General features: G+C 37.4%; 4 protein-coding genes across 4 annotated transcripts; 3 read left to right on the plus strand and 1 right to left on the minus strand.

The window, feature by feature from the left end:
- The first annotated feature begins 367 nt into the window (after positions 1 to 367).
- LOC110854089 (dynein regulatory complex protein 11) lies at positions 368 to 4205 on the plus strand. The gene is made up of 9 exons (XM_022102488.2): positions 368 to 622; positions 697 to 1016; positions 1095 to 1433; positions 1501 to 2029; positions 2094 to 2487; positions 2561 to 2644; positions 2714 to 3187; positions 3259 to 3509; positions 3576 to 4205. The coding sequence occupies exons 1-9, from the start codon at positions 368 to 370 to the stop codon at positions 4053 to 4055; spliced, it is 3126 nt and encodes a 1041-aa protein (XP_021958180.1). The 3' UTR covers positions 4056 to 4205.
- A 128-nt stretch (positions 4206 to 4333) lies between these two features.
- LOC110854090 (myosin heavy chain, striated muscle) lies at positions 4334 to 7114 on the plus strand. Its single transcript, XM_035855041.1, has 10 exons — positions 4334 to 4759; positions 4830 to 4942; positions 5020 to 5248; positions 5319 to 5390; positions 5460 to 5629; positions 5695 to 5730; positions 5794 to 6101; positions 6169 to 6315; positions 6385 to 6864; positions 6943 to 7114. The coding sequence occupies exons 1-10, from the start codon at positions 4609 to 4611 to the stop codon at positions 7007 to 7009; spliced, it is 1773 nt and encodes a 590-aa protein (XP_035710934.1). The 5' UTR covers positions 4334 to 4608; the 3' UTR covers positions 7010 to 7114.
- Positions 7115 to 9512: 2398 nt separating this feature from the next.
- LOC110853882 (anaphase-promoting complex subunit 10) lies at positions 9513 to 10440 on the minus strand. The gene is made up of 2 exons (XM_022102232.2): positions 10062 to 10440; positions 9513 to 9993 (listed from the first exon to the last, which is right to left on the minus strand). Exons 1-2 carry the CDS (start codon positions 10295 to 10297, stop codon positions 9594 to 9596), a joined length of 636 nt encoding a protein of 211 aa, XP_021957924.1. The 5' UTR covers positions 10298 to 10440; the 3' UTR covers positions 9513 to 9593.
- A 709-nt stretch (positions 10441 to 11149) lies between these two features.
- LOC110854007 (threonine aspartase 1) lies at positions 11150 to 13510 on the plus strand. Its single transcript, XM_022102393.2, has 9 exons — positions 11150 to 11472; positions 11555 to 11628; positions 11745 to 12019; positions 12101 to 12180; positions 12247 to 12422; positions 12506 to 12581; positions 12649 to 12768; positions 12850 to 12998; positions 13071 to 13510. Exons 1-9 carry the CDS (start codon positions 11289 to 11291, stop codon positions 13140 to 13142), a joined length of 1206 nt encoding a protein of 401 aa, XP_021958085.1. The 5' UTR covers positions 11150 to 11288; the 3' UTR covers positions 13143 to 13510.
- Positions 13511 to 18059: the final 4549 nt, after the last annotated feature.

Here is an 18059-nt window from a genome sequence, read left to right on the forward strand (position 1 = left end):
ACATTACTTTCTCTAAACTTGAATTTAAGTGGAACATCAATATGATATATTCAGAATTATAAAAATATTTATGCATTGATGGTTATAATACGTATTCAGATGGGTGTACATATATTACGTGTAAATACAGTCGCACCTGCAATGTCATAGTGCAATATTGCTGATAAGGTCGGCTGGGGTCGATCTGCATCGTCTTATATCTTCTGTAAAGAGTCAACGTTTTTTAGCATGACAACAAAAAATGGTAAATATGTAATCGCATGAATGTAAAAAAATAGGTTTGATCTCAGGATCGGCATCTCGTCTTGTTTCTTCAGTTCTTCTGTCGATAATAATTTCTATGTATTGATCTCAAACAATTGCAACAATGGAATCACCCAATGCTTCGGGACCTGAGCCTGAACCTGACCTCATGGATGGCCTGCCTGATGCAGACTTACTCCTTGCAATAGAGGACCACCAAGCGCAATCTTCCTCCGTGGTACCAGTGGCAGAACCCCAAAAGAAAAAACGCGCCTTCAAACGAAAACCAGCCCAACTTCCGGATGATTACAAAAAACTGAAAGAAATTCCTAAAGTAGACAAAGAGAAACATTCCAAGCGATGGCTGAAGGCGCAGGAGGTGAATGAACACTTATGGGCATTATTTGAGCATCTAAGCTGTTATAAATATCATTTTTCTATATATTACTTCAGATGCGGCGAGGGATTGTTCGTCCTCAACGGAAAAACCAGGCCATGAAATTACTAAAATATACTTCTCATACATATTACAACAATTTATGGGCCGAGGCGCAGATGGATATGCGTAACTTGTTGCGAGAAGAACGAAGGCGTGGCGCATTAACTGGACCCGACCGGAAGAAAATGTTTGCAATTTTGTCTGACATTTTTCAAAGGTATCTCCTCCTGTATAAGAAACTCGATGAGACGTACGACCAGATGGTCCACCCCCAAAAGAGAATTCTCGTCCGTAGATTGTTGGACATGATAATTGCTCGTGTTTTAGAAATCAGGTAAGTTCATATTATTGCCCATTAATATTTTAATTACATATTTCTTACATAACAAATTATACTATATTCAATTATCAGAACTGCCCTTGTCGCAGCAGAGCAGTCGGAATACTTTTACTTTGACGAATTGTGCTACATCCAACGGATTCCTCCAGAAGATTTGGACATACCAATTCCAAAGTATTATTTTTTCGACCCCTCCGAGCAAACATTGCAGAGAGACCAGTGGTTCGAAAATATTAAGAAGAGGAAAGCTCAAGAGGAAGCTGACCGTCTGGATGCCGAACGCAAAGCGCAGGCCAAGCAGTTGGCCGAAGACAAATGGCTGATGGGGGATGAAGAGGGACACGAACATTACCAACACGCCAGGACGATGGACGTATCCAGTTTCCTGATTTTGATTCAAACAATGGAACGGTAAGTGATGTCGATAAGCAGCATATAGCTAATTTTCTAAGTATTGCCACACTTATTTGCATAATAGAGCACGTCAAGGAAGGAACAGATACCGAATCACAAAGTACATGGTGGAAGAAGAAGCGCGTGCATTGACGAAGAAAAAAAGGGCAAAAAAGCGGACTATGGACATTAACAAAGCCGTCGTCATCATTCAGAAACTTGTCCGCGGATTTCTTGCTCGGACACGTGTTAAACGAATGCGGGACGAAGAGTTGGAACTTTTAGGCCTCCGATTTTCCACCCCGGGGGACCAGTCTTCCGCTGATAGAGCTCACATTAAATGTACAAAAATTGCAGAGGACTTGGAAAAAGCGAAAGAACGGAGGAGACAAGCGAGACGTAGAAATCAAACGATTTACGAAGAAGCAAGAGTCGCAATTCAACAACGTTTGCAATTATTGGAAGCTCCTGAAATGGCAGAACGTTTCAAATATCAGTTGAGAACTTGGATGCTTGACGTCAAAGAAAAAACGGGCAAGTTACCTGCAATGATTCCTAAAGCGGAAGCTGGCGGTTCACGATTTTTCATCTGCCCCAACCAGCTCTCGGATGAGGTACATACCTCGTTCATGATCTCACCCCTTCCCCTTCAAATATTATTTACACGTAATTTTGCAGATGCTCGAGAAAGGTCGCGAGGCGACAGATAAGGAATACGCCAAGAAAAAGAAGGCAGAGCGTAAAAAAGAGAAAAAGAAGGCAAAGGCAAAGAAAGCCAAGGAAAAGAAGAACGCAATGAAGGGAATTATTGATCTAACCGTTAAACTTGACCCTCCAGCTGCAATGGACGACATGATATCTTCCAACATTGAGTACAACAAGATATGGCGTGGTCGCGACGAGAAAGATAATCCTGAACAGAAACATGAAGAAAAGTTCATCATTCACGAAAAGCGACAATTGATTGGAGACGAAGTTCGGAAAGCGGTCGATACCGCATTAATTGCAGAGCTTAAGGTTCTCAAAGAAGCTTTGGAGAATAAGAAAAAGAAGGGGAAAAAGGGGAAACGAGGTAATTAAAAAATATACTATCCACTAATTTGCATCTAAAATTGGCAGAAATTAACGTGAAAAACAATTATTAGCCAAGGCTGCCGATACCGGAGAGGAGGACCCCAACGCAGCGTCTGCATTATCCTTGATGAGAAATAAAAGAAAACCCAGGAAAGGTGGATCAATTCTTCAGAAAGAATTAAACCCGATAACTAACTTATTTTAAGCATAAATTAATTAATTAGTCAAACGCCGACCAAAGAGACCCGAGGGCGAGCAAAAGAAGAAAAAGAAGGGAAAAGACATGACCAAGGACACCCCGATGGAATTCTTATTCCAAGAACTTGTGGATAACGGGATTGTAAAACGATACCCGGAAGTCCGTTTGGACACCTTGATCGGATCTTGCAGTCTTATCAATGGCGAGATTCGTTCTTATCACGAACAAAATCCGATGGTCGCGAGAGAAAAAAAGATTAATGAAGAGCGACCCATGCCCGGCGATGCCAATCCGTTGCCCACTTTTGGAGATGTAAAACGTGCAATTAAAGACATTTGTATTTTGCCAATGGGTTCCAAAGACGTTCACACGATGAGCCCTCACATCAAGTCCATTTTGATTTGCGGTCCGGAAGGATCTGGCAAACATACTTTTGTCAATGCAATTTGCACGGAATTGCATGCAACCATGTTTGACCTTACTGCAACCAATATTGTCGGTATGCATATAAATAAATAAAGTATTCATAACACTCCTTTCTTGTTTATAAATGTTTCTTATCTAAACCAGGCAAATATCCAGGCAAGAAAGGGTTAAAGATGTTGATGCACCTCGTGGACAAGGTCGGGAAAGCAGTTTCTCCACTAGTTATCAAAATTGACAACTGCGAAAAAACGTACGCCAGGAAAGTTCCCAAAACCGATAAGACCGAGCCGAAACGGTTGAAAAAACAGGTTGGGAAAATGTTGGACCATTTCAATTCAGGCGACCAAATACTTCTTATCGGAATAAGTTCTGAACCGTGGATGTGTTCCGCAAAAGTGAGATAAGAAAAACGAAATTACGTAATTTAAATGTTTATTTTATTGAATTGTGCAATTTTTTAGTTCCTGAAAAAAGACTACCAGAAAGTGATTTACATTCCAAGACCAGATTACGGTTCTCGTATGGAGATCTGGCGTCACTTGCTTATCTCATTTGCCGACTACATGCACAAAGACGTTCACTTTTCTCTCCTCAACAAATTATCCGATGGTTGGACGATTGGCAAGATCAAAAAGGTTGTCGACGTTGTCATCAGTGCGCACAAAAAGGTTTTGGCAAAGGCAGAAAAGGACAAAATGTATCGGGATGAGGAGCCATGGATGCTTATGGAAAGTGGGGGCAAAAGGGTTAGCACGATGGGGAAAAAGTTGATTAGGTTGGATCAATTCATAGAGGAGCTGAGTACCCATGATCCCGTCTTTGTGGAACAGGATAAAGCCTGGAATAAATTTTTTAATCAGACTCCCTTACAAAAAGCAAGATTATCTAATCAAATTGGCGGATTGGAAACTGGAAAGAAGAAGAAGAAAGGCAAAAAGTAATGAAATTCGTACCCAGGCAGGCGAGATTTTAGGAATGACATGATTCAGATTCAATTATGGTAGATTATGTAATCCAAATCTACGCATCTACTGATATAATTGTAAAAAGCTATATTTATTCGATTCGGTAATAGAGCAAGGTGATGTAACCCAAATATTGACAAAATGACATAATTATGGCAAAAGTTATGTGGTCATTTTGCATGTCGAAGTTATTTCATAATTAATTTCTATCTTTATCACATCAAATATTTGCATAATATGCATGTTGCGTCAAAACATGAATTAATTTTTAATTCAAAGACACGAATCGTTTGCATAACATAATCCAAATATGCATTTACGTAGGCAAATTGATGCATGAAAAGGTTTTAAATGCCGATTTTTTCTGTCATAACAACTTAGCGTCTGTCCACACGACAGTTAAGATGAAATGGACAATTTTAGTTTCTAGAAAATCTATTTTTGTCGACGTGTAAGTACTACAGAAGTTGATTCACTTCGTTTTCCAACTCAGTTTTGTCGAAATTTTGTTTCCATTCTAAAATTTAAAATGTCATACCTTCGTCAAAACAAGTCCACCTGTGGGCGGTATCCAAACAGACCAAAATCCAGCAATGCAGAAGAGGCCTTTGTGGACAATGAGGAAGATCTTCCATTGCAAACTCAAATTGACAACTTGAGAGCAAAAATCTCATTGAAACGTATAATTTCAGAACTTATGCTTCATGTATCAAATAATTAGTAACTAAATTCTAATTTCACTTCTTTCAGAGAGATATAACAAAGCTCTTTTGGAGGAAGTTACCGAATCGCATAAAGGAGCTCATCAAATGATAGAAGATCTTAGGAATGAAAATGAACTCTTGCACCGTGACCGGAATGAAGTACTTAATCCTCAAGGATTTTATAATAATGCGTCCAATTGGTACAATCATTAAGCGACATTATGACTTAATTTCAGGCTATTGCTAGCGGCACTTCAGCTTCAGTCAAAGCACTGCGAAATCATCGGTATTTTATGTTGGCATTGAGGGGTAAAAATCCTGCCCAGGTTTACGAATGGTTGGATGACCAGATTTCTGATCAAAGAAAAAAATTGGATGAGAAGCTTCATACGGTAACATCGATCAAGCTTAAATTGTCTGATGCTGAACACATGGTGGTTGAATTGGAAGACTGGCCATTTCCTGGTGGGTGAAATTACATTCTTAACAACAAATCAGCAATTAACTACTTTTGTTGTCATTCCATGAAACGCAGGATCTACGCCGTGGGAGCAACAAGCAATCCAAGAGTTTACAAAGCTTGGAGTAGCCATTGCTCAAAGAGGAGGTTTTATTTATGCCTAATTTTAACTGTTTTTAAATTGTCAAAATTACATTTCGAACTCAATCTTTGCAGATTTGAAGGATTGTGTCTCCACACTCAATATAAAATTCAAGGAAATTCTGAACCAACTCCGAGGAGAAAGAGATACTTGGCCGTACGTCGTTATCAAGTTGGAGAAATCGTACAGGGAATTGAGAAAAGAGTTAGACGATTTACAAAACATGTTGGATGATGCCAAAAGAGTAATAATTTAACTGGCTTTCCGAGTCTCAAATTGGTTCAGTAAACACCAATTTTTATTTTGTAGCTAAAGAAAACTACGTATTATCGCCTTATGATGACGGTAAATACATATACAATTCCTTGCCATGAGTAAAATTTAGCATTAAAATTATACGTAATTTAGGAGAAAGAGTACACGGAAAATCGGAGAATTCGGCACCACAGAATAGTCAAAATCCGTAAAATGTGTGAATTGGAGTTGAAACGGAATCGAAAGCGGTTCGACAAAGCGGCGACGCAGGAAACACGATCACCAATTGACCTTCGAAGTAACAAGAGTAAAGCGTTGCTTGTCTCCTCAGCGCAAGAAATTGATTATGGAACTTTACAAGAACTCAAGGAAAAAAGGGCTGCAGTTGCACAATTCGAAGATAAAGCCAGAGTTCTTGTGGAGGCAATGCGTGTCAAAGATTTGCGATTTTGTCCAAAGAGGTACTGCTTCTCAATTACTATGTATTGCATTGTCAAAATAAAAACTTATTTTATGTTTCCGTGTTAGGATTCATACCGTATTTAAGCTTCGTCACATCCTCCAGGACGAATTAAGCCAAAGACAGATTGCATTGACAGCCCTTGTGAAACAGAAAAGTAACTTTCTCCTCATCAAGAATCACTTGTTTTACACTGGATGCGTCAAATTGGAAGAGTAAAATTGCAGAGACAAATTTTAACGTGGAAAATAAATCGAAATATCACAAATTCTGTTATTCCCCAGGTTTGACAAAGAGTCAGAGGAAAGAGAAACCAAATTGTTGGAAGCCCAAAGGCAAACTTCCGACAACGATAAGGGGATTAACAAGATAGGAAAAAACGCCGTCTTATTTCACAGCGCTTTGATCGGACTTTTAGATCTATTGCAAGAAGGGAAACGAACCAACGTTGTGCTCCCAAGCAATTACCTAGACTTGGCAAAATTGGCCTTGGATAAGGTGAAAGTGCTTATCACCTCTGTCGTCAAGCTTCGCAGTTTGTTCAACCCTGACGAGGAACCCCAAAGAAATTACGGCTCTTATGTAAAAATTCCAGTCTCCCGGTATTCTTGTCGACTTGGGGCTCAGTACAGTACCGGAAGTGACGAAGAAATGAGTGACGATGATGACACTGGAATTCAAAGCACTTTTGGCAATGATCGTGTCCTGAGCAGAGAAGAAATCAAATCTAAAAGTGACAAGGTGTATGCACAAGGGATGCTCCGGTATGTAGTCAACATATTAATTTCTAACATTAAATATAAAAAAAACTTCTTAAATATTATGACATTTTCTTTCTTCAGACAAGGATTTCGAGCATCGGCAGAACGGAAGCAGGAAAAGAAACATGGAAGAAGAAAGGGACACTAACTAACTTACTTTACTGTACTATTCACTAATTAATATTGCTGACAAGTCAAAATAAATTGTTGATCATAATTACAAACAAATTTTAAACCATGAAAAAAATTCTTCATTAATACACACTTTTATTTACTTTTGTGTCGAATAAACATAGAATAAATATCAAATTAAGGTGATAATTAAGTAATTACTCGGCAAATTGAACCCTACTATTCATTCCCATATTGCATTTGGCTAAGGTCGCCTTCAGTCGATCTGTTTGAGCCTGAAGTACCTCAATCCTTAGCTGGTTTGACCTCACTTGCTTTGACATCGATTGGAGGGGATGATCTGCATCCGACGCGGAGGGTGGATTAATCGGACCGTTTAAATCAGGATACAGTGTCAACAGTTCAATCTGCTCTTGTTGCGTGGTCACTTCCTCCTTTAATTTCTCTAGTCTCACTTTATCCGTAATTTTAGCTTTTTTATAATCTTCTTCAACTTTCTTGCAGGCTTCCAGCTGTTTCTTTGCTTTCTCCAGCAGGCCTTTCATCTCTTCCTTCTTGACCTCTTCACGTTTCGACTTTTCCAAAGAATGGGTCAGTTTTTCAATTTCTTCGTCCCTCGACGCCACGAGAGCTTTAGTGCTGGCAAAATCAGTTTCCAACTTGGATTTTTGTTCTTTCAATGCTTTCACTTCCTGTTCCAGGTTTAATTTGACTTTCTCGGATAAGGAGTTGGTTTCGTGTAATTGTTGATGCCATTGGGTCACTTTCGCCAATGATTCTGTTAATTGTGCCACTTTTGCTTCAAGATGTCGACATTCTTCTGACTTTTTGTTAATTTGACTTTGTAGATCGACCGAGTTTGAGCTCATGGATTGCATCTGCATCTCCAAGTTTGCATTTTTACTCTTTTCTGCTTCAGTAACCTCTTGAAAATGTTTCAACTTCCGGTTCAAGTCAGTTGTGATGTTGGTCAGTTTTCTGGTTTCTGATTCAAGCATGGATTTGCTTTCATTATACTGCTTCTGAAGGGTAGATTTGTCTTCCAAAATTTTTGACGCTTTCTCCAACAAGGTTTTGCAATCTGTTTGAACGGCTTGGCACCACTCGTAGAGGAATTCTCGGTGTGACAAGTTCCACAAGGATTCTCCATCTTTTTTTAGCTTGGATATTTCCGAGGGGGCTTTGGTTAAAGTCGTCAAGCACTGGGTGATCATTGTGGACAGCAATTTTAAAACATTCAAGGCCACGAAACACGTCTCGCAGCTTGTACTGCTCGACTCGTTCGTTTGTGCAGATGTTGAGCAACACTTGTTGGATTTGACGGCAGCTTTATCCTTTCGTGACTTTTGTTTGTCAAGGGTCCGGGCGTAAAGTAAGGTTCCTACCGTGTCGAAAAGTTGCTTCAGCAGAAAACCAATGTTTGGGTGGGTGGTGGTAGTGATGTTACTCGTTGCTTCGACTGGGTTACTAATGGCATTCTTGTATTGGGCAAGGGACATGGGGGGTGCATCGCCTTGACCAAGGTGAGTCCCAGCAACACCGACTCCATTTTCGGTACTTTTTGCTCCATTATTTTCGTCCATTGTCCCCAATAGATTACAAGTTGTCAGTAAAGAGAAACATACACGGTCAACTAGCAATCCTAAGAGTTCTTGATATTGTTGACATTCTGATAATGATTTGTCCCGATATTTCTCAATGATTGGCAGTATGTCCAACTTGTAAATGCTGATGTGTGGAAATTTCCATGAAGGCGTATTGTGGGAAAACGTGATGGACTTGTGGTGGTACTTTTTTAACAAGTCATGCGTTGATTCGTGAATATCTTTTATGCAAAGTTCCATGCAGAGAGTGCTGAACGGTTGGCCGTATACCTCAGTTTGTAAAAGGGACTCCATTCTGCATATGCATAAATAATTTCAATGAATTTACTCTAGAATGAATATAATTTTAAGGATTGAAAAATCACGATTACCTGAGTTTTAGTATCTTTAGGAACGCTGGTGTCTCTTATAAAGCGTCAAAAAACATGCATAACTGAACATAAATGAGTAGATATGAATAGAATTGTTGACACTATTGACTTGTTAATAAAATAATATTTTTGTTACTAATTCTAACCACTACTATAACAAATGGTCTTAAATGTACTTATGTTCTAAGAAAAGTTCAGCGTGGCAATGCTGCTTCAATTGTAGGAACTCTCCCACCAGGAAAGAAGTTTAATGAAATGCATTATATTTAAAACCGCATTTTAAGAATTATTATTATTCAATGAATTAAAGAATATTTGGAAGCTTTCCATGCATGTTGCACATGGAACGGAATAATAACGACAGTCTCGACATTATGGATTCTACAATTGAAATATCAGATGTAGAAAAATTTCCTAGTCAATTTACGATTTTTACAGAGAGATAAACAACATGTGACATTATGTTTATGTTTAAGATTACAAAATTCATGTAATAAATCTTATTATTAGAAAAGATCAAAGATATGTACAAACAATGCAGCAAGATTTTCATGAGACAGTTTATTATAATATTTCATTTTATTTATAAATGGTCGGTTAAATTATACTCACAAAAGCTAATAAATTACCGAAGATAAGCAAACTTTTTACAAGCTTCAGAAGTAAAATATCCAGGAAAGGCAGATACAGGAAGATTATCTATAGGAGAATGGATTCTAATTTGCCTCAAATGAGTATCGCGACCATTTTGATGATTACTTAGCACTGCTAATTGTATCATAAATGTACGAATTGGCCTGTCTTTGATATCTTTGAGGAAGATTTGGACCCATCCACTGGGCTCATTGAACTCTACCAACTCGATCTCCTGAAGGTCGTTGAAATGGGTTCCGCATCGAATTGAAATTTTGCTCGGCGTATAACTCTCGTCCAATTTGAAATCAGTGTAGACACAAACGTCACGAATAGTCATTTTTCTTCGGAATTGGATATTGACCAAGTGCGGCAGTTGTCCATCAGATTGCCTGCATGAATAAAAATAAATTAATCATTTAGACAAAGGCTGCAAACACTAATTGATGATTAACCTTACCAATAATTATCCAGAGATCTGTCCCGTAGTTGATCAACGCCATACCCCGGTTTGCACGAAGACAACGACCAAATCGCTTGGCACCCAACTTCACGAATTAATCCTGTCCTTTCATCCGTTAATGGGTCGACATCTTCGCCGGTGCGGTATCTTCCTCCTGTTTGAGTTGCTGAAACCCCTGTCGCAGGGGTTCCTGGTGATGGTGCTGCTGTTGGAGTTGTTCCATTCATGGCCATTTTGGTATTTATGTATGTTATAAAACGATGAAAGAATCCTTTGGATATTATTTTAACAATAAATAAATTATTAGTCTTTTTGTCCCTTCTCTCTTCAACTGATCTCAGCGAGCGAAATCACTTGTTTGTTGAGTTGAATGGCTTTGGCGTGACGACCTGGAACCATTGCCAGTCCCAAAATTCTAGGTTCACCTTGTAACTGATCGTTTGAATATTCAGTAGCAGATCCAATTATAATATTTGCGTCGCGATCAACACAAAGAAACTGGCCAACCAAAGTGCGCCCGTCGGTTAGTCTGATTCGAAGGGTTTTGTTAAGAAGAGTTCGAAGGAGTTCTTTCCCTTCAAGTTTTACTTCATCCATAACTCCAAATTCACCTGAATTTCAAGATAATTTTGTTGATTTGAACAAATAGGTTGGAAAGTAAAACTTTGATTGATAAAAATGATATTAAACTTACGTTTACATCATTTGCCTGTCCTTGCAAACTGAAAGGATTGGTTGATAATAAGATTGGAGTTTATCACACACTCTGAAAATGAATTTTGTAGATATTTGTATAAAATGTCCATAAATTGATAAATTATAATTTATAATTTATAAACAAAGAAGTATAAAGTACAAAGAAATAAAACTTACCGTTGAAAATCGAGAATGAGATAATACAGAGGTTACTGGAGGTTACTGGAGAGTGCAGGCCAATCAATTTCAGGGAATTGAATGATTATAAGTATTTATTTCAATTAAAATTAGTTGATTGAAATATGAAATTAAACAACTCGAAAATCAGCAGCAGCACACGAATCAAAAATCAGATTCTTGTTCAAGTCTCCCCGTTGTTTGTGGTGGGAATATTTTTCCATGCGACAACAAACACAACACTGTTTTTACATCTCTGACATTTTTTAGTTTTCTGTCAATAATTTGGACTTGAGCTAATTAATTTAAGTTTAATTTCACATTTAGACGTTAAGAAGTACAAGTGCAACAATGAACAAACCGGAAGGGAATCCCAAAGTTAATGGTGCAGTTAGTGATAATGGCCAGGAAACATATACGCGTTCAGGAATTTTGCGCAAACCTAGAACTCAGTCGGTGACAGCTTTAAGGAAAAATGAACCACGGCCAAAGAAAACGAAACGATCGTCAGAAGCTTTTATTGCGATCCATTTAGGTATCCCATTTTGCAATAGTAAATATTATGTGTAAATTGTATGTAATTATAAAGTTGAAGTAACTTTTTTTGTCTGTCACAGGTGCCGGAGACCATAACTTAACAGTAAATAAAAGGGATTTGTATAAATCCCTTTGTAAAACTAGCTGTCAAGAGGTTTGCCATTTCACGTTCTGTAGAATTGTGCATTGATTCAATCAATGAAAATCAATTGGATTTGTCGTAGTATATGCTATATTTTGTAATTAAAACTTAAAATGTGATTGCACCAGGGAATGAAGGTTTTACTGAGTGGCGGATCAGCGGACGAAGCTGTAGCAGTGGCCACAATCTTTTTGGAAAATTCAAAACTTGTAAACGCTGGACAAGGTTCCAGTTTAACAATTGATCAGACCGTAGAATGCGACGCAGGATTTATGAACGGGAGCGGATATTTTGGTGGAGTGGCTGCTGTTCCTGGGGTTCCAAATCCTATATTAATTGCAAAGAAAATTGCGGACCTTCATCGAGAAGAACCATTACTTTCGTGTGGCAGAATTCCTCCGACGTAAGAACTTTTAATTTAATAGTACATTACATTGAATGTCCTTGAGAAACCAATGTTTTTATTCTTATTACTGCGTAATAGATGTCTTTCTGGTTTGGGGGCCAAGTCATGGGCTGAATCCAATGGAATTCCAACGTGTGATGAAAATTTAATGGTTTCAGGTAAGTTTATATTTTGAAGCCAATATGTTTTAGCAATATCTGTACAACTGTTTATTCGTTGATCAGATCGAAACCGGAAAGTGTACAAGAAGTACATTGAAAAAATGCAGAAGGCTGAAGAATCTATGAGTTCGGAAGTCAGTGATACCGTTGGGGCCATTGCCCTTGACAAATTTGGAAACGTTGCATCAACAGTGTCGAGTGGAGGAAATTGGCTAAAGCACTCTGGAAGAGTTGGACATGTGATTATTATAATTTTCATGCTAAGTTAATATTTAAAGTAATAATGCTTTGTCTAATATCGTATGTAATATCTAAATCGTAGGCACCCGTATTCGGTTGTGGATGTTTTTCTCACAATAATACTAAAGATAAGAATGCTATTGCTGTAAGCTGTTCAGGTAAGCTGTTTAATAACAAGTGTCGATAAGTTTTACGTAAAACTAACACAATAACGATAAAATTCAGGTTCTGGTGAAATGCTTGCCAAAAGTCATTTGCCACAATGTATATCGAAATGTGTCGAAAGTAAAGCCTGCTTGGGACTAGTTGATGCTGTATCGACCGTTATTCAAAAAGAATTTATTAGTGAGCTATGAATGTTTCCTTTTCAAATTTTGATTATGTTTGGATTCTATATAATATGCATGTACGTACTCTTTTTTGCAGGTAACGAATTATTAAAATGTCACAAGGAGACAAAAAACGTGGGTATGATAGGAATTCGGTGGGACGGGAGACGTGGAGAGTATGTGTGGGGTCATACGTCCAAGAGCTTTATAGTAGCACATTTAGCATCTTCTAATGAAGTTGTGAAAGTAAGTACATACGTTTATGAGAAGTGTTTTCAATTTTAGCTATGCTCAGTTGCTCACAATTTTCTAATACAGGTAGAATTTTCTGAATTACAAGAGAATGCGATACCAGGAAAATCTATGAAAGTGAATGGAGTTGCATTTTGATTATGTATACCAAATTCAGATTACGCTTGACTCTTATAGTTACGATCCCTTACTTCATAACTTGTTCATTATAAATGAAACTACTTGATACAATTCCGTTGGATGGAGCGGATGACCTGTCCTAAAATATTCAATTTCAATGCTTCCGTTTTTTATGACTTTTGTAACTTAAATTGTACCTGAATTAACCATTTAACCATTTACATATGGTTCTAAAATATTAATAATGAGCTTGTTAAAAAATATATAAGCATGCCTCAATTGTATACACATTAAGCCATTTTAAAAGGTCAACGAGCAGCATGTATGTTGTCAAACAATTATAATTTTTGAAACAGCGAAATAAAACCTCGATTTTTCACACAGTTTGTGATTGTTAGTACCCAGTAGTTAAGTTTATTTTATGGTTAGTACAAATGACAGACTAAAACTCTTTAGCTACTCCCTTCGCCTTCAAATTTTCAAAATTGACATCTCAATTTACTTTTTCTAATTTAATTCTAAACTGGTTTCAATATTTAATTGCACTGTGTGAACCTGAACTCTGTGCAACCAACCATTATTTGCCTTCAATGATTCCTTATGAAAACATGATTAAAACTCGACCACCGTCAAAGCGATGGAATTTCCTACCCTTCCCTCCTCTTTTATAAAACTTGCAATGTGAATAATAATAATTACTAGTTTCAAACTTGTCTAGTTAACATGCAAATGAACATCGGCTTTGGTGTATAGTTTCAATCTTTGCCAAAATTGGGTGATGATTGATCCTTTCAAATATGCAGGTCTCGCATAAAATTAAAAAGTTTGGTAGTAAGTAAGTACTGGTTCCACGAGAAAAACTATATAAATAAGGTTTACGATTGAAGTTCGTGTAAATACTTGAGTGTACATAATTACAACTTCATGAGAGAGATGATGAATAATATTTAAGGTACAAACAACCAAATATTAGCAAACTTCATGATATGATATTTCAACCATCTCACTCATTGCTGCTGCCTTGTTATTAGTGTAAAATATCGATATGTACAATGCTCCCAAAAAGTATCTCGAAAAGTGAATAAATTACGACGCTGGAGACAACAAGCCCTCCATCCATGAAGAAAGTAGACCCATAATTATCTCAATCACCTTTTTCTACTATGTAAATAAGCTTTCTTCTTTGGGTGTATAGTGTTTTAGATATGTGTGGGTAATTGTAATTTCTTGTGGACCAACTGCTGCCCACTTACTTTTCGTCGTTGTTTTTACTTTTTTACGCTATTTACTAACTGACTTAGGTCAAATTATTCCAGAAAATAATGTCTTCACATGCGATGAGAATCTCATCACGAGATTTTGATCTGAGATCAGATGAGATTGGAGGAGACGGAAAAAGTCCGATTATCATTTTTCAAAATCATGCCCATATTTTCATTTTTCTTCAGAATGCTAAAATATGATGGACTGATTCCAAAAATTTGGATGTCAGTTTTCCAATGTTAATAGTTTGCTATTGGTAATCAATTTCCATTATTGGCATTAAAGCCACGTCATTCATTTTCGATTGAACCAAATCAAACCGATCCAACCCAATACATTGGAATCCAGACAAACGAGTTCCTCCATGATTAGAAATGAAGGACCATGTTCCCCTTTTCCTACACAAGATTGGGATCAAAATGATCAAAAATACTAATTGCATAGATGTCTCATCCTCTCATCTTATCATCTTCATCTCTTTCCACCGCAACCAACCAACCAACCAACCACACTTCTCGGTCTCTTTCTGATTAGCCTGGACTAATTAATCCGGGTGGAATCAATTATGAAATATTATTATCTTGTTTTTCATCCACCTTATTCTTCACTCCAGGTCTCATACGGATTAGAAAATGATTCACAACAGACCAATCCCATCCAACATGTTCCGCAGTCATATCTCGAGTCAAAATCATCACGTTTAAAATTCCAGTCAACCCGGAATGAATCTTATTAAAACTTTTGTTGATTAAAGCAAATCCCATCAAATCCTCCGTATTACATTCACAACGTATTATGTAGCTTTATTCGTCCATCCATGAAAATGCAAAACAAGCCAGAAATGTCCCTCAAAATTTACAGAATTTTTGACATTTCATGGCTGGCACCTCCTCTCCAATGTATTTAACTAAAGTTTTAAATACTTCCAAAATTTCTGCATAATATTTTTTACCAAATGTCCACCACTTGTTTTTCGTGTACATAAAACGATATGAAATTCTGCTCCTGCTGTCCATCCAACGTAGATATTCTTCCAATTATGATGATTCTTATTTCTTCCACAGAAAGAAGAACTTGGAATTCAAAGCAAGTCGACAAGAGTGCTCGGAGGGTCGTTGAAGGGAGTGATTAAAAATGGGAAGAGGTGGATACGCCGTAATTAAAATGGAGATGGGAGCAGACAACCTCCTTGTTTGTTATAAGACAGAGTAAAATAATTCTTCTTCTGGCAGACTGGACATTGTTTGTGTGGTAATATTTTGAAAATGAACACAGCCTTATCTCTCGCAGGTAGGCAGGCAGATGAATATTTCATTTTCCTCGTTAAATACTCACTTTCTTATTAGTATTTACTATTTACACTCTACAAATCTTTGACTTTGAAGACCCAACACGAAGACAGCTACAAGAAGGAAATGCATAGCACCAAGGATAAGGGTTGGTTAAGTTGATGGGGTGGGAGAATTATGTAGGGTTTAAGGGTCTCATTTCATATCAGGGTCTCGTTACATTGTTTTCAAGGCAAGGAAATATTATTTCGTGGATCGGGCGTGGACTTTTTCTTTTCCGTCTTAATTACCCATCCTCATCTTGTATGATCTAATTTTGCTTTGTGTGTTTACCACATTTTAGGCATGAAACAAGTATGTTTTTGAAATATTAAACATTAATTAATCACTAATTCGGGTGAATGTTACAGGTAAAATTAGACGAGTAAATAATATCATAATTTTTATCAACATTTCTTGCATATTTTAAATTAATAGAAAATTAACCTCATTTCGCATCATCTAATCTAACGGAATTTACGTATTGGTGAAAAATAAAATGGGAAAACTTATTAACGACTTCATGTGCATACGAAAACGACTTAATTAAAATTTTCCATTATTAAAAATCCTGTCAAATTCACGAAACAAAGTTGTTTGTTTTGACTTTGGCCTGAAATTAGGAATCCTGATCTGCATTTTGTACATACATACATTTGATAAACATGGTGGCGTAGAAAAGTCGAAGTCCTGCTAAGCAGATAATTACAGAAACCGACAAATCCCACACCCACAACGCCACGGGAGTCCGTATTATACGTTTGGTCAAGTCTACTTCTCTTGTGAGCAAACATTTGTTGTCTTTACTTGTTCATTTTCATTCAGGTATTTCATTTCAAAGTTACAATTCTATCAGTCAAAAACAAGTCAAAAACTGTGTTGTTCTCATGTCTTCAAAAATTCAATAACGTTATCGTACTACTTTCTTTCCTACTGCAGTTGAGCACTGCGCTGGTGGGTGGGAGGAGGGCTTAACTTAACTTATACCCTACCTTCTCCAACCCAGTAATTAAATAACATAATGCCAATAATGGACCTGCTGGCTGGCGCTGCTAGTTAGTTACTTACCTCACCTGAAGCATTTTTGTGCACTGACTTGGCCAGTTTGTTATGAAGAAACGTTTAAAAAAAATGAAAATGCAGATTGTTACCAATGATAAAGGTTTTCTTTCTCACAAAACACGCAAAGTGAAAACTGACTGACTGAGAAACACGTACGTGGCTCATTCATGGCTAAATAAGTACAGTAAGTAAAACAACTAACCATGCATTATCCTCATCAATCTATACAAATAACAGACAGAGCACATTTTAACGAGAAAGCAATCAACCTCAAATCAAAAATTGGAGTCAAAATCAACATCATCCACCTACCACCGAGCTTCTGCAGGTTATTATCGTCCAGTTATTTCGATTTTTCATGAGCACTTTTCGTTTTTTGGATCAATTTCCCGTGGTTTGGTTAGTTTGCCTCTGATGAAGACACAGCTCAACAATGGCCTGTTTCTACTTCTACATAAAAATTATTCAGAAATTGCTCCAGTTCTAACTGAAATATGTATGCATCACTTTAATCACGAGTCTGATTCTGCCTTGACAAGATAAGTGACTCAACTTTGAGCTCATTTTCAAAAAATTCTTAACAATGGTAACAAACATGTAAAGCGTTCGTTACATAAAATACCAACCTGTTTCCATTTTTAAAGGAAACTTCGTTTTGTCATTAACAGATAATTTGGGACAAGATGAGACAACAGAATTCCAACCGGTGCACCATGTAATTACTTGGGGGAGAAAGCCTATAAAACTTATTTAGAATTAGCCTATGCAATATGGTCCATGAAAAAATAGACGTTATTATTATCATCCCTGTCATGCTCCATTGAAAGAAAAACAATGGAGATTATTCTCAACGTCAAAAAAGTCGAGTTGATTCTTCCCAACTTTGACTCAACATGAGAGAATTTCTCATTGTACAGAACTAACCATCCTCTTGAACCATCACCCCTTCTTCTCTTCCTTTCAGTTTCATTAATACCCCTGATTATGTAAATTCAGCAAATGTACAAAAAAAAAGAGAAATGAAAAGTGGTGAGATGACTGATGAAGAACGAGCCAAGTGGAAATAATTGTGTGATTAAAATGGCAACGGGAATAATCAACCAGCCAACCAACCAGTTCTCCAGGCCAGTTGGCCAACCCAGTCTCATACGACTACATTCAATTCAAATTCATCCTCTCATTTGCTTGAATAATACAACAACCGTCCGTCCTCCATGCAGTAAAGACAACAATGCAGAGTGGCCAACAATGGCCTACCGGAAACAGCGAGAGCCGAGCTAGC

Source organism: Folsomia candida, unplaced genomic scaffold (genome assembly GCF_002217175.1).
Source record: "Folsomia candida strain VU population unplaced genomic scaffold, ASM221717v1 Fcan01_Sc009, whole genome shotgun sequence".
NCBI classification, from domain to species: domain Eukaryota; kingdom Metazoa; phylum Arthropoda; class Collembola; order Entomobryomorpha; family Isotomidae; genus Folsomia; species Folsomia candida.

Excerpts from the sequence above, each read along its gene's own strand:
- LOC110854089 (XM_022102488.2), top strand. The coding sequence starts at position 368 with ATGGAATCACCCAATGCTTCGGGACCTGAGCCTGAACCTGACCTCATG. Across the intron at positions 1,434-1,500 it reads TTGATTCAAACAATGGAACG|AGCACGTCAAGGAAGGAACA; the intron begins GTAAGTGATGTC and ends TTTGCATAATAG. Across the intron at positions 3,188-3,258 it reads TACTGCAACCAATATTGTCG|GCAAATATCCAGGCAAGAAA; the intron begins GTATGCATATAA and ends TATCTAAACCAG.
- LOC110854090 (XM_035855041.1), top strand. The coding sequence starts at position 4,609 with ATGTCATACCTTCGTCAAAACAAGTCCACCTGTGGGCGGTATCCAAAC. Across the intron at positions 4,760-4,829 it reads AGCAAAAATCTCATTGAAAC|AGAGATATAACAAAGCTCTT; the intron begins GTATAATTTCAG and ends CACTTCTTTCAG. Across the intron at positions 4,943-5,019 it reads TGCACCGTGACCGGAATGAA|GCTATTGCTAGCGGCACTTC; the intron begins GTACTTAATCCT and ends ACTTAATTTCAG.
- LOC110853882 (XM_022102232.2), bottom strand. The coding sequence starts at position 10,297 with ATGGCCATGAATGGAACAACTCCAACAGCAGCACCATCACCAGGAACC. Across the intron at positions 9,994-10,061 it reads AGATCTCTGGATAATTATTG|GCAATCTGATGGACAACTGC; the intron begins GTAAGGTTAATC and ends TTATTCATGCAG.
- LOC110854007 (XM_022102393.2), top strand. The coding sequence starts at position 11,289 with ATGAACAAACCGGAAGGGAATCCCAAAGTTAATGGTGCAGTTAGTGAT. Across the intron at positions 12,181-12,246 it reads TGAAAATTTAATGGTTTCAG|ATCGAAACCGGAAAGTGTAC; the intron begins GTAAGTTTATAT and ends TTCGTTGATCAG. Across the intron at positions 12,582-12,648 it reads TATTGCTGTAAGCTGTTCAG|GTTCTGGTGAAATGCTTGCC; the intron begins GTAAGCTGTTTA and ends GATAAAATTCAG.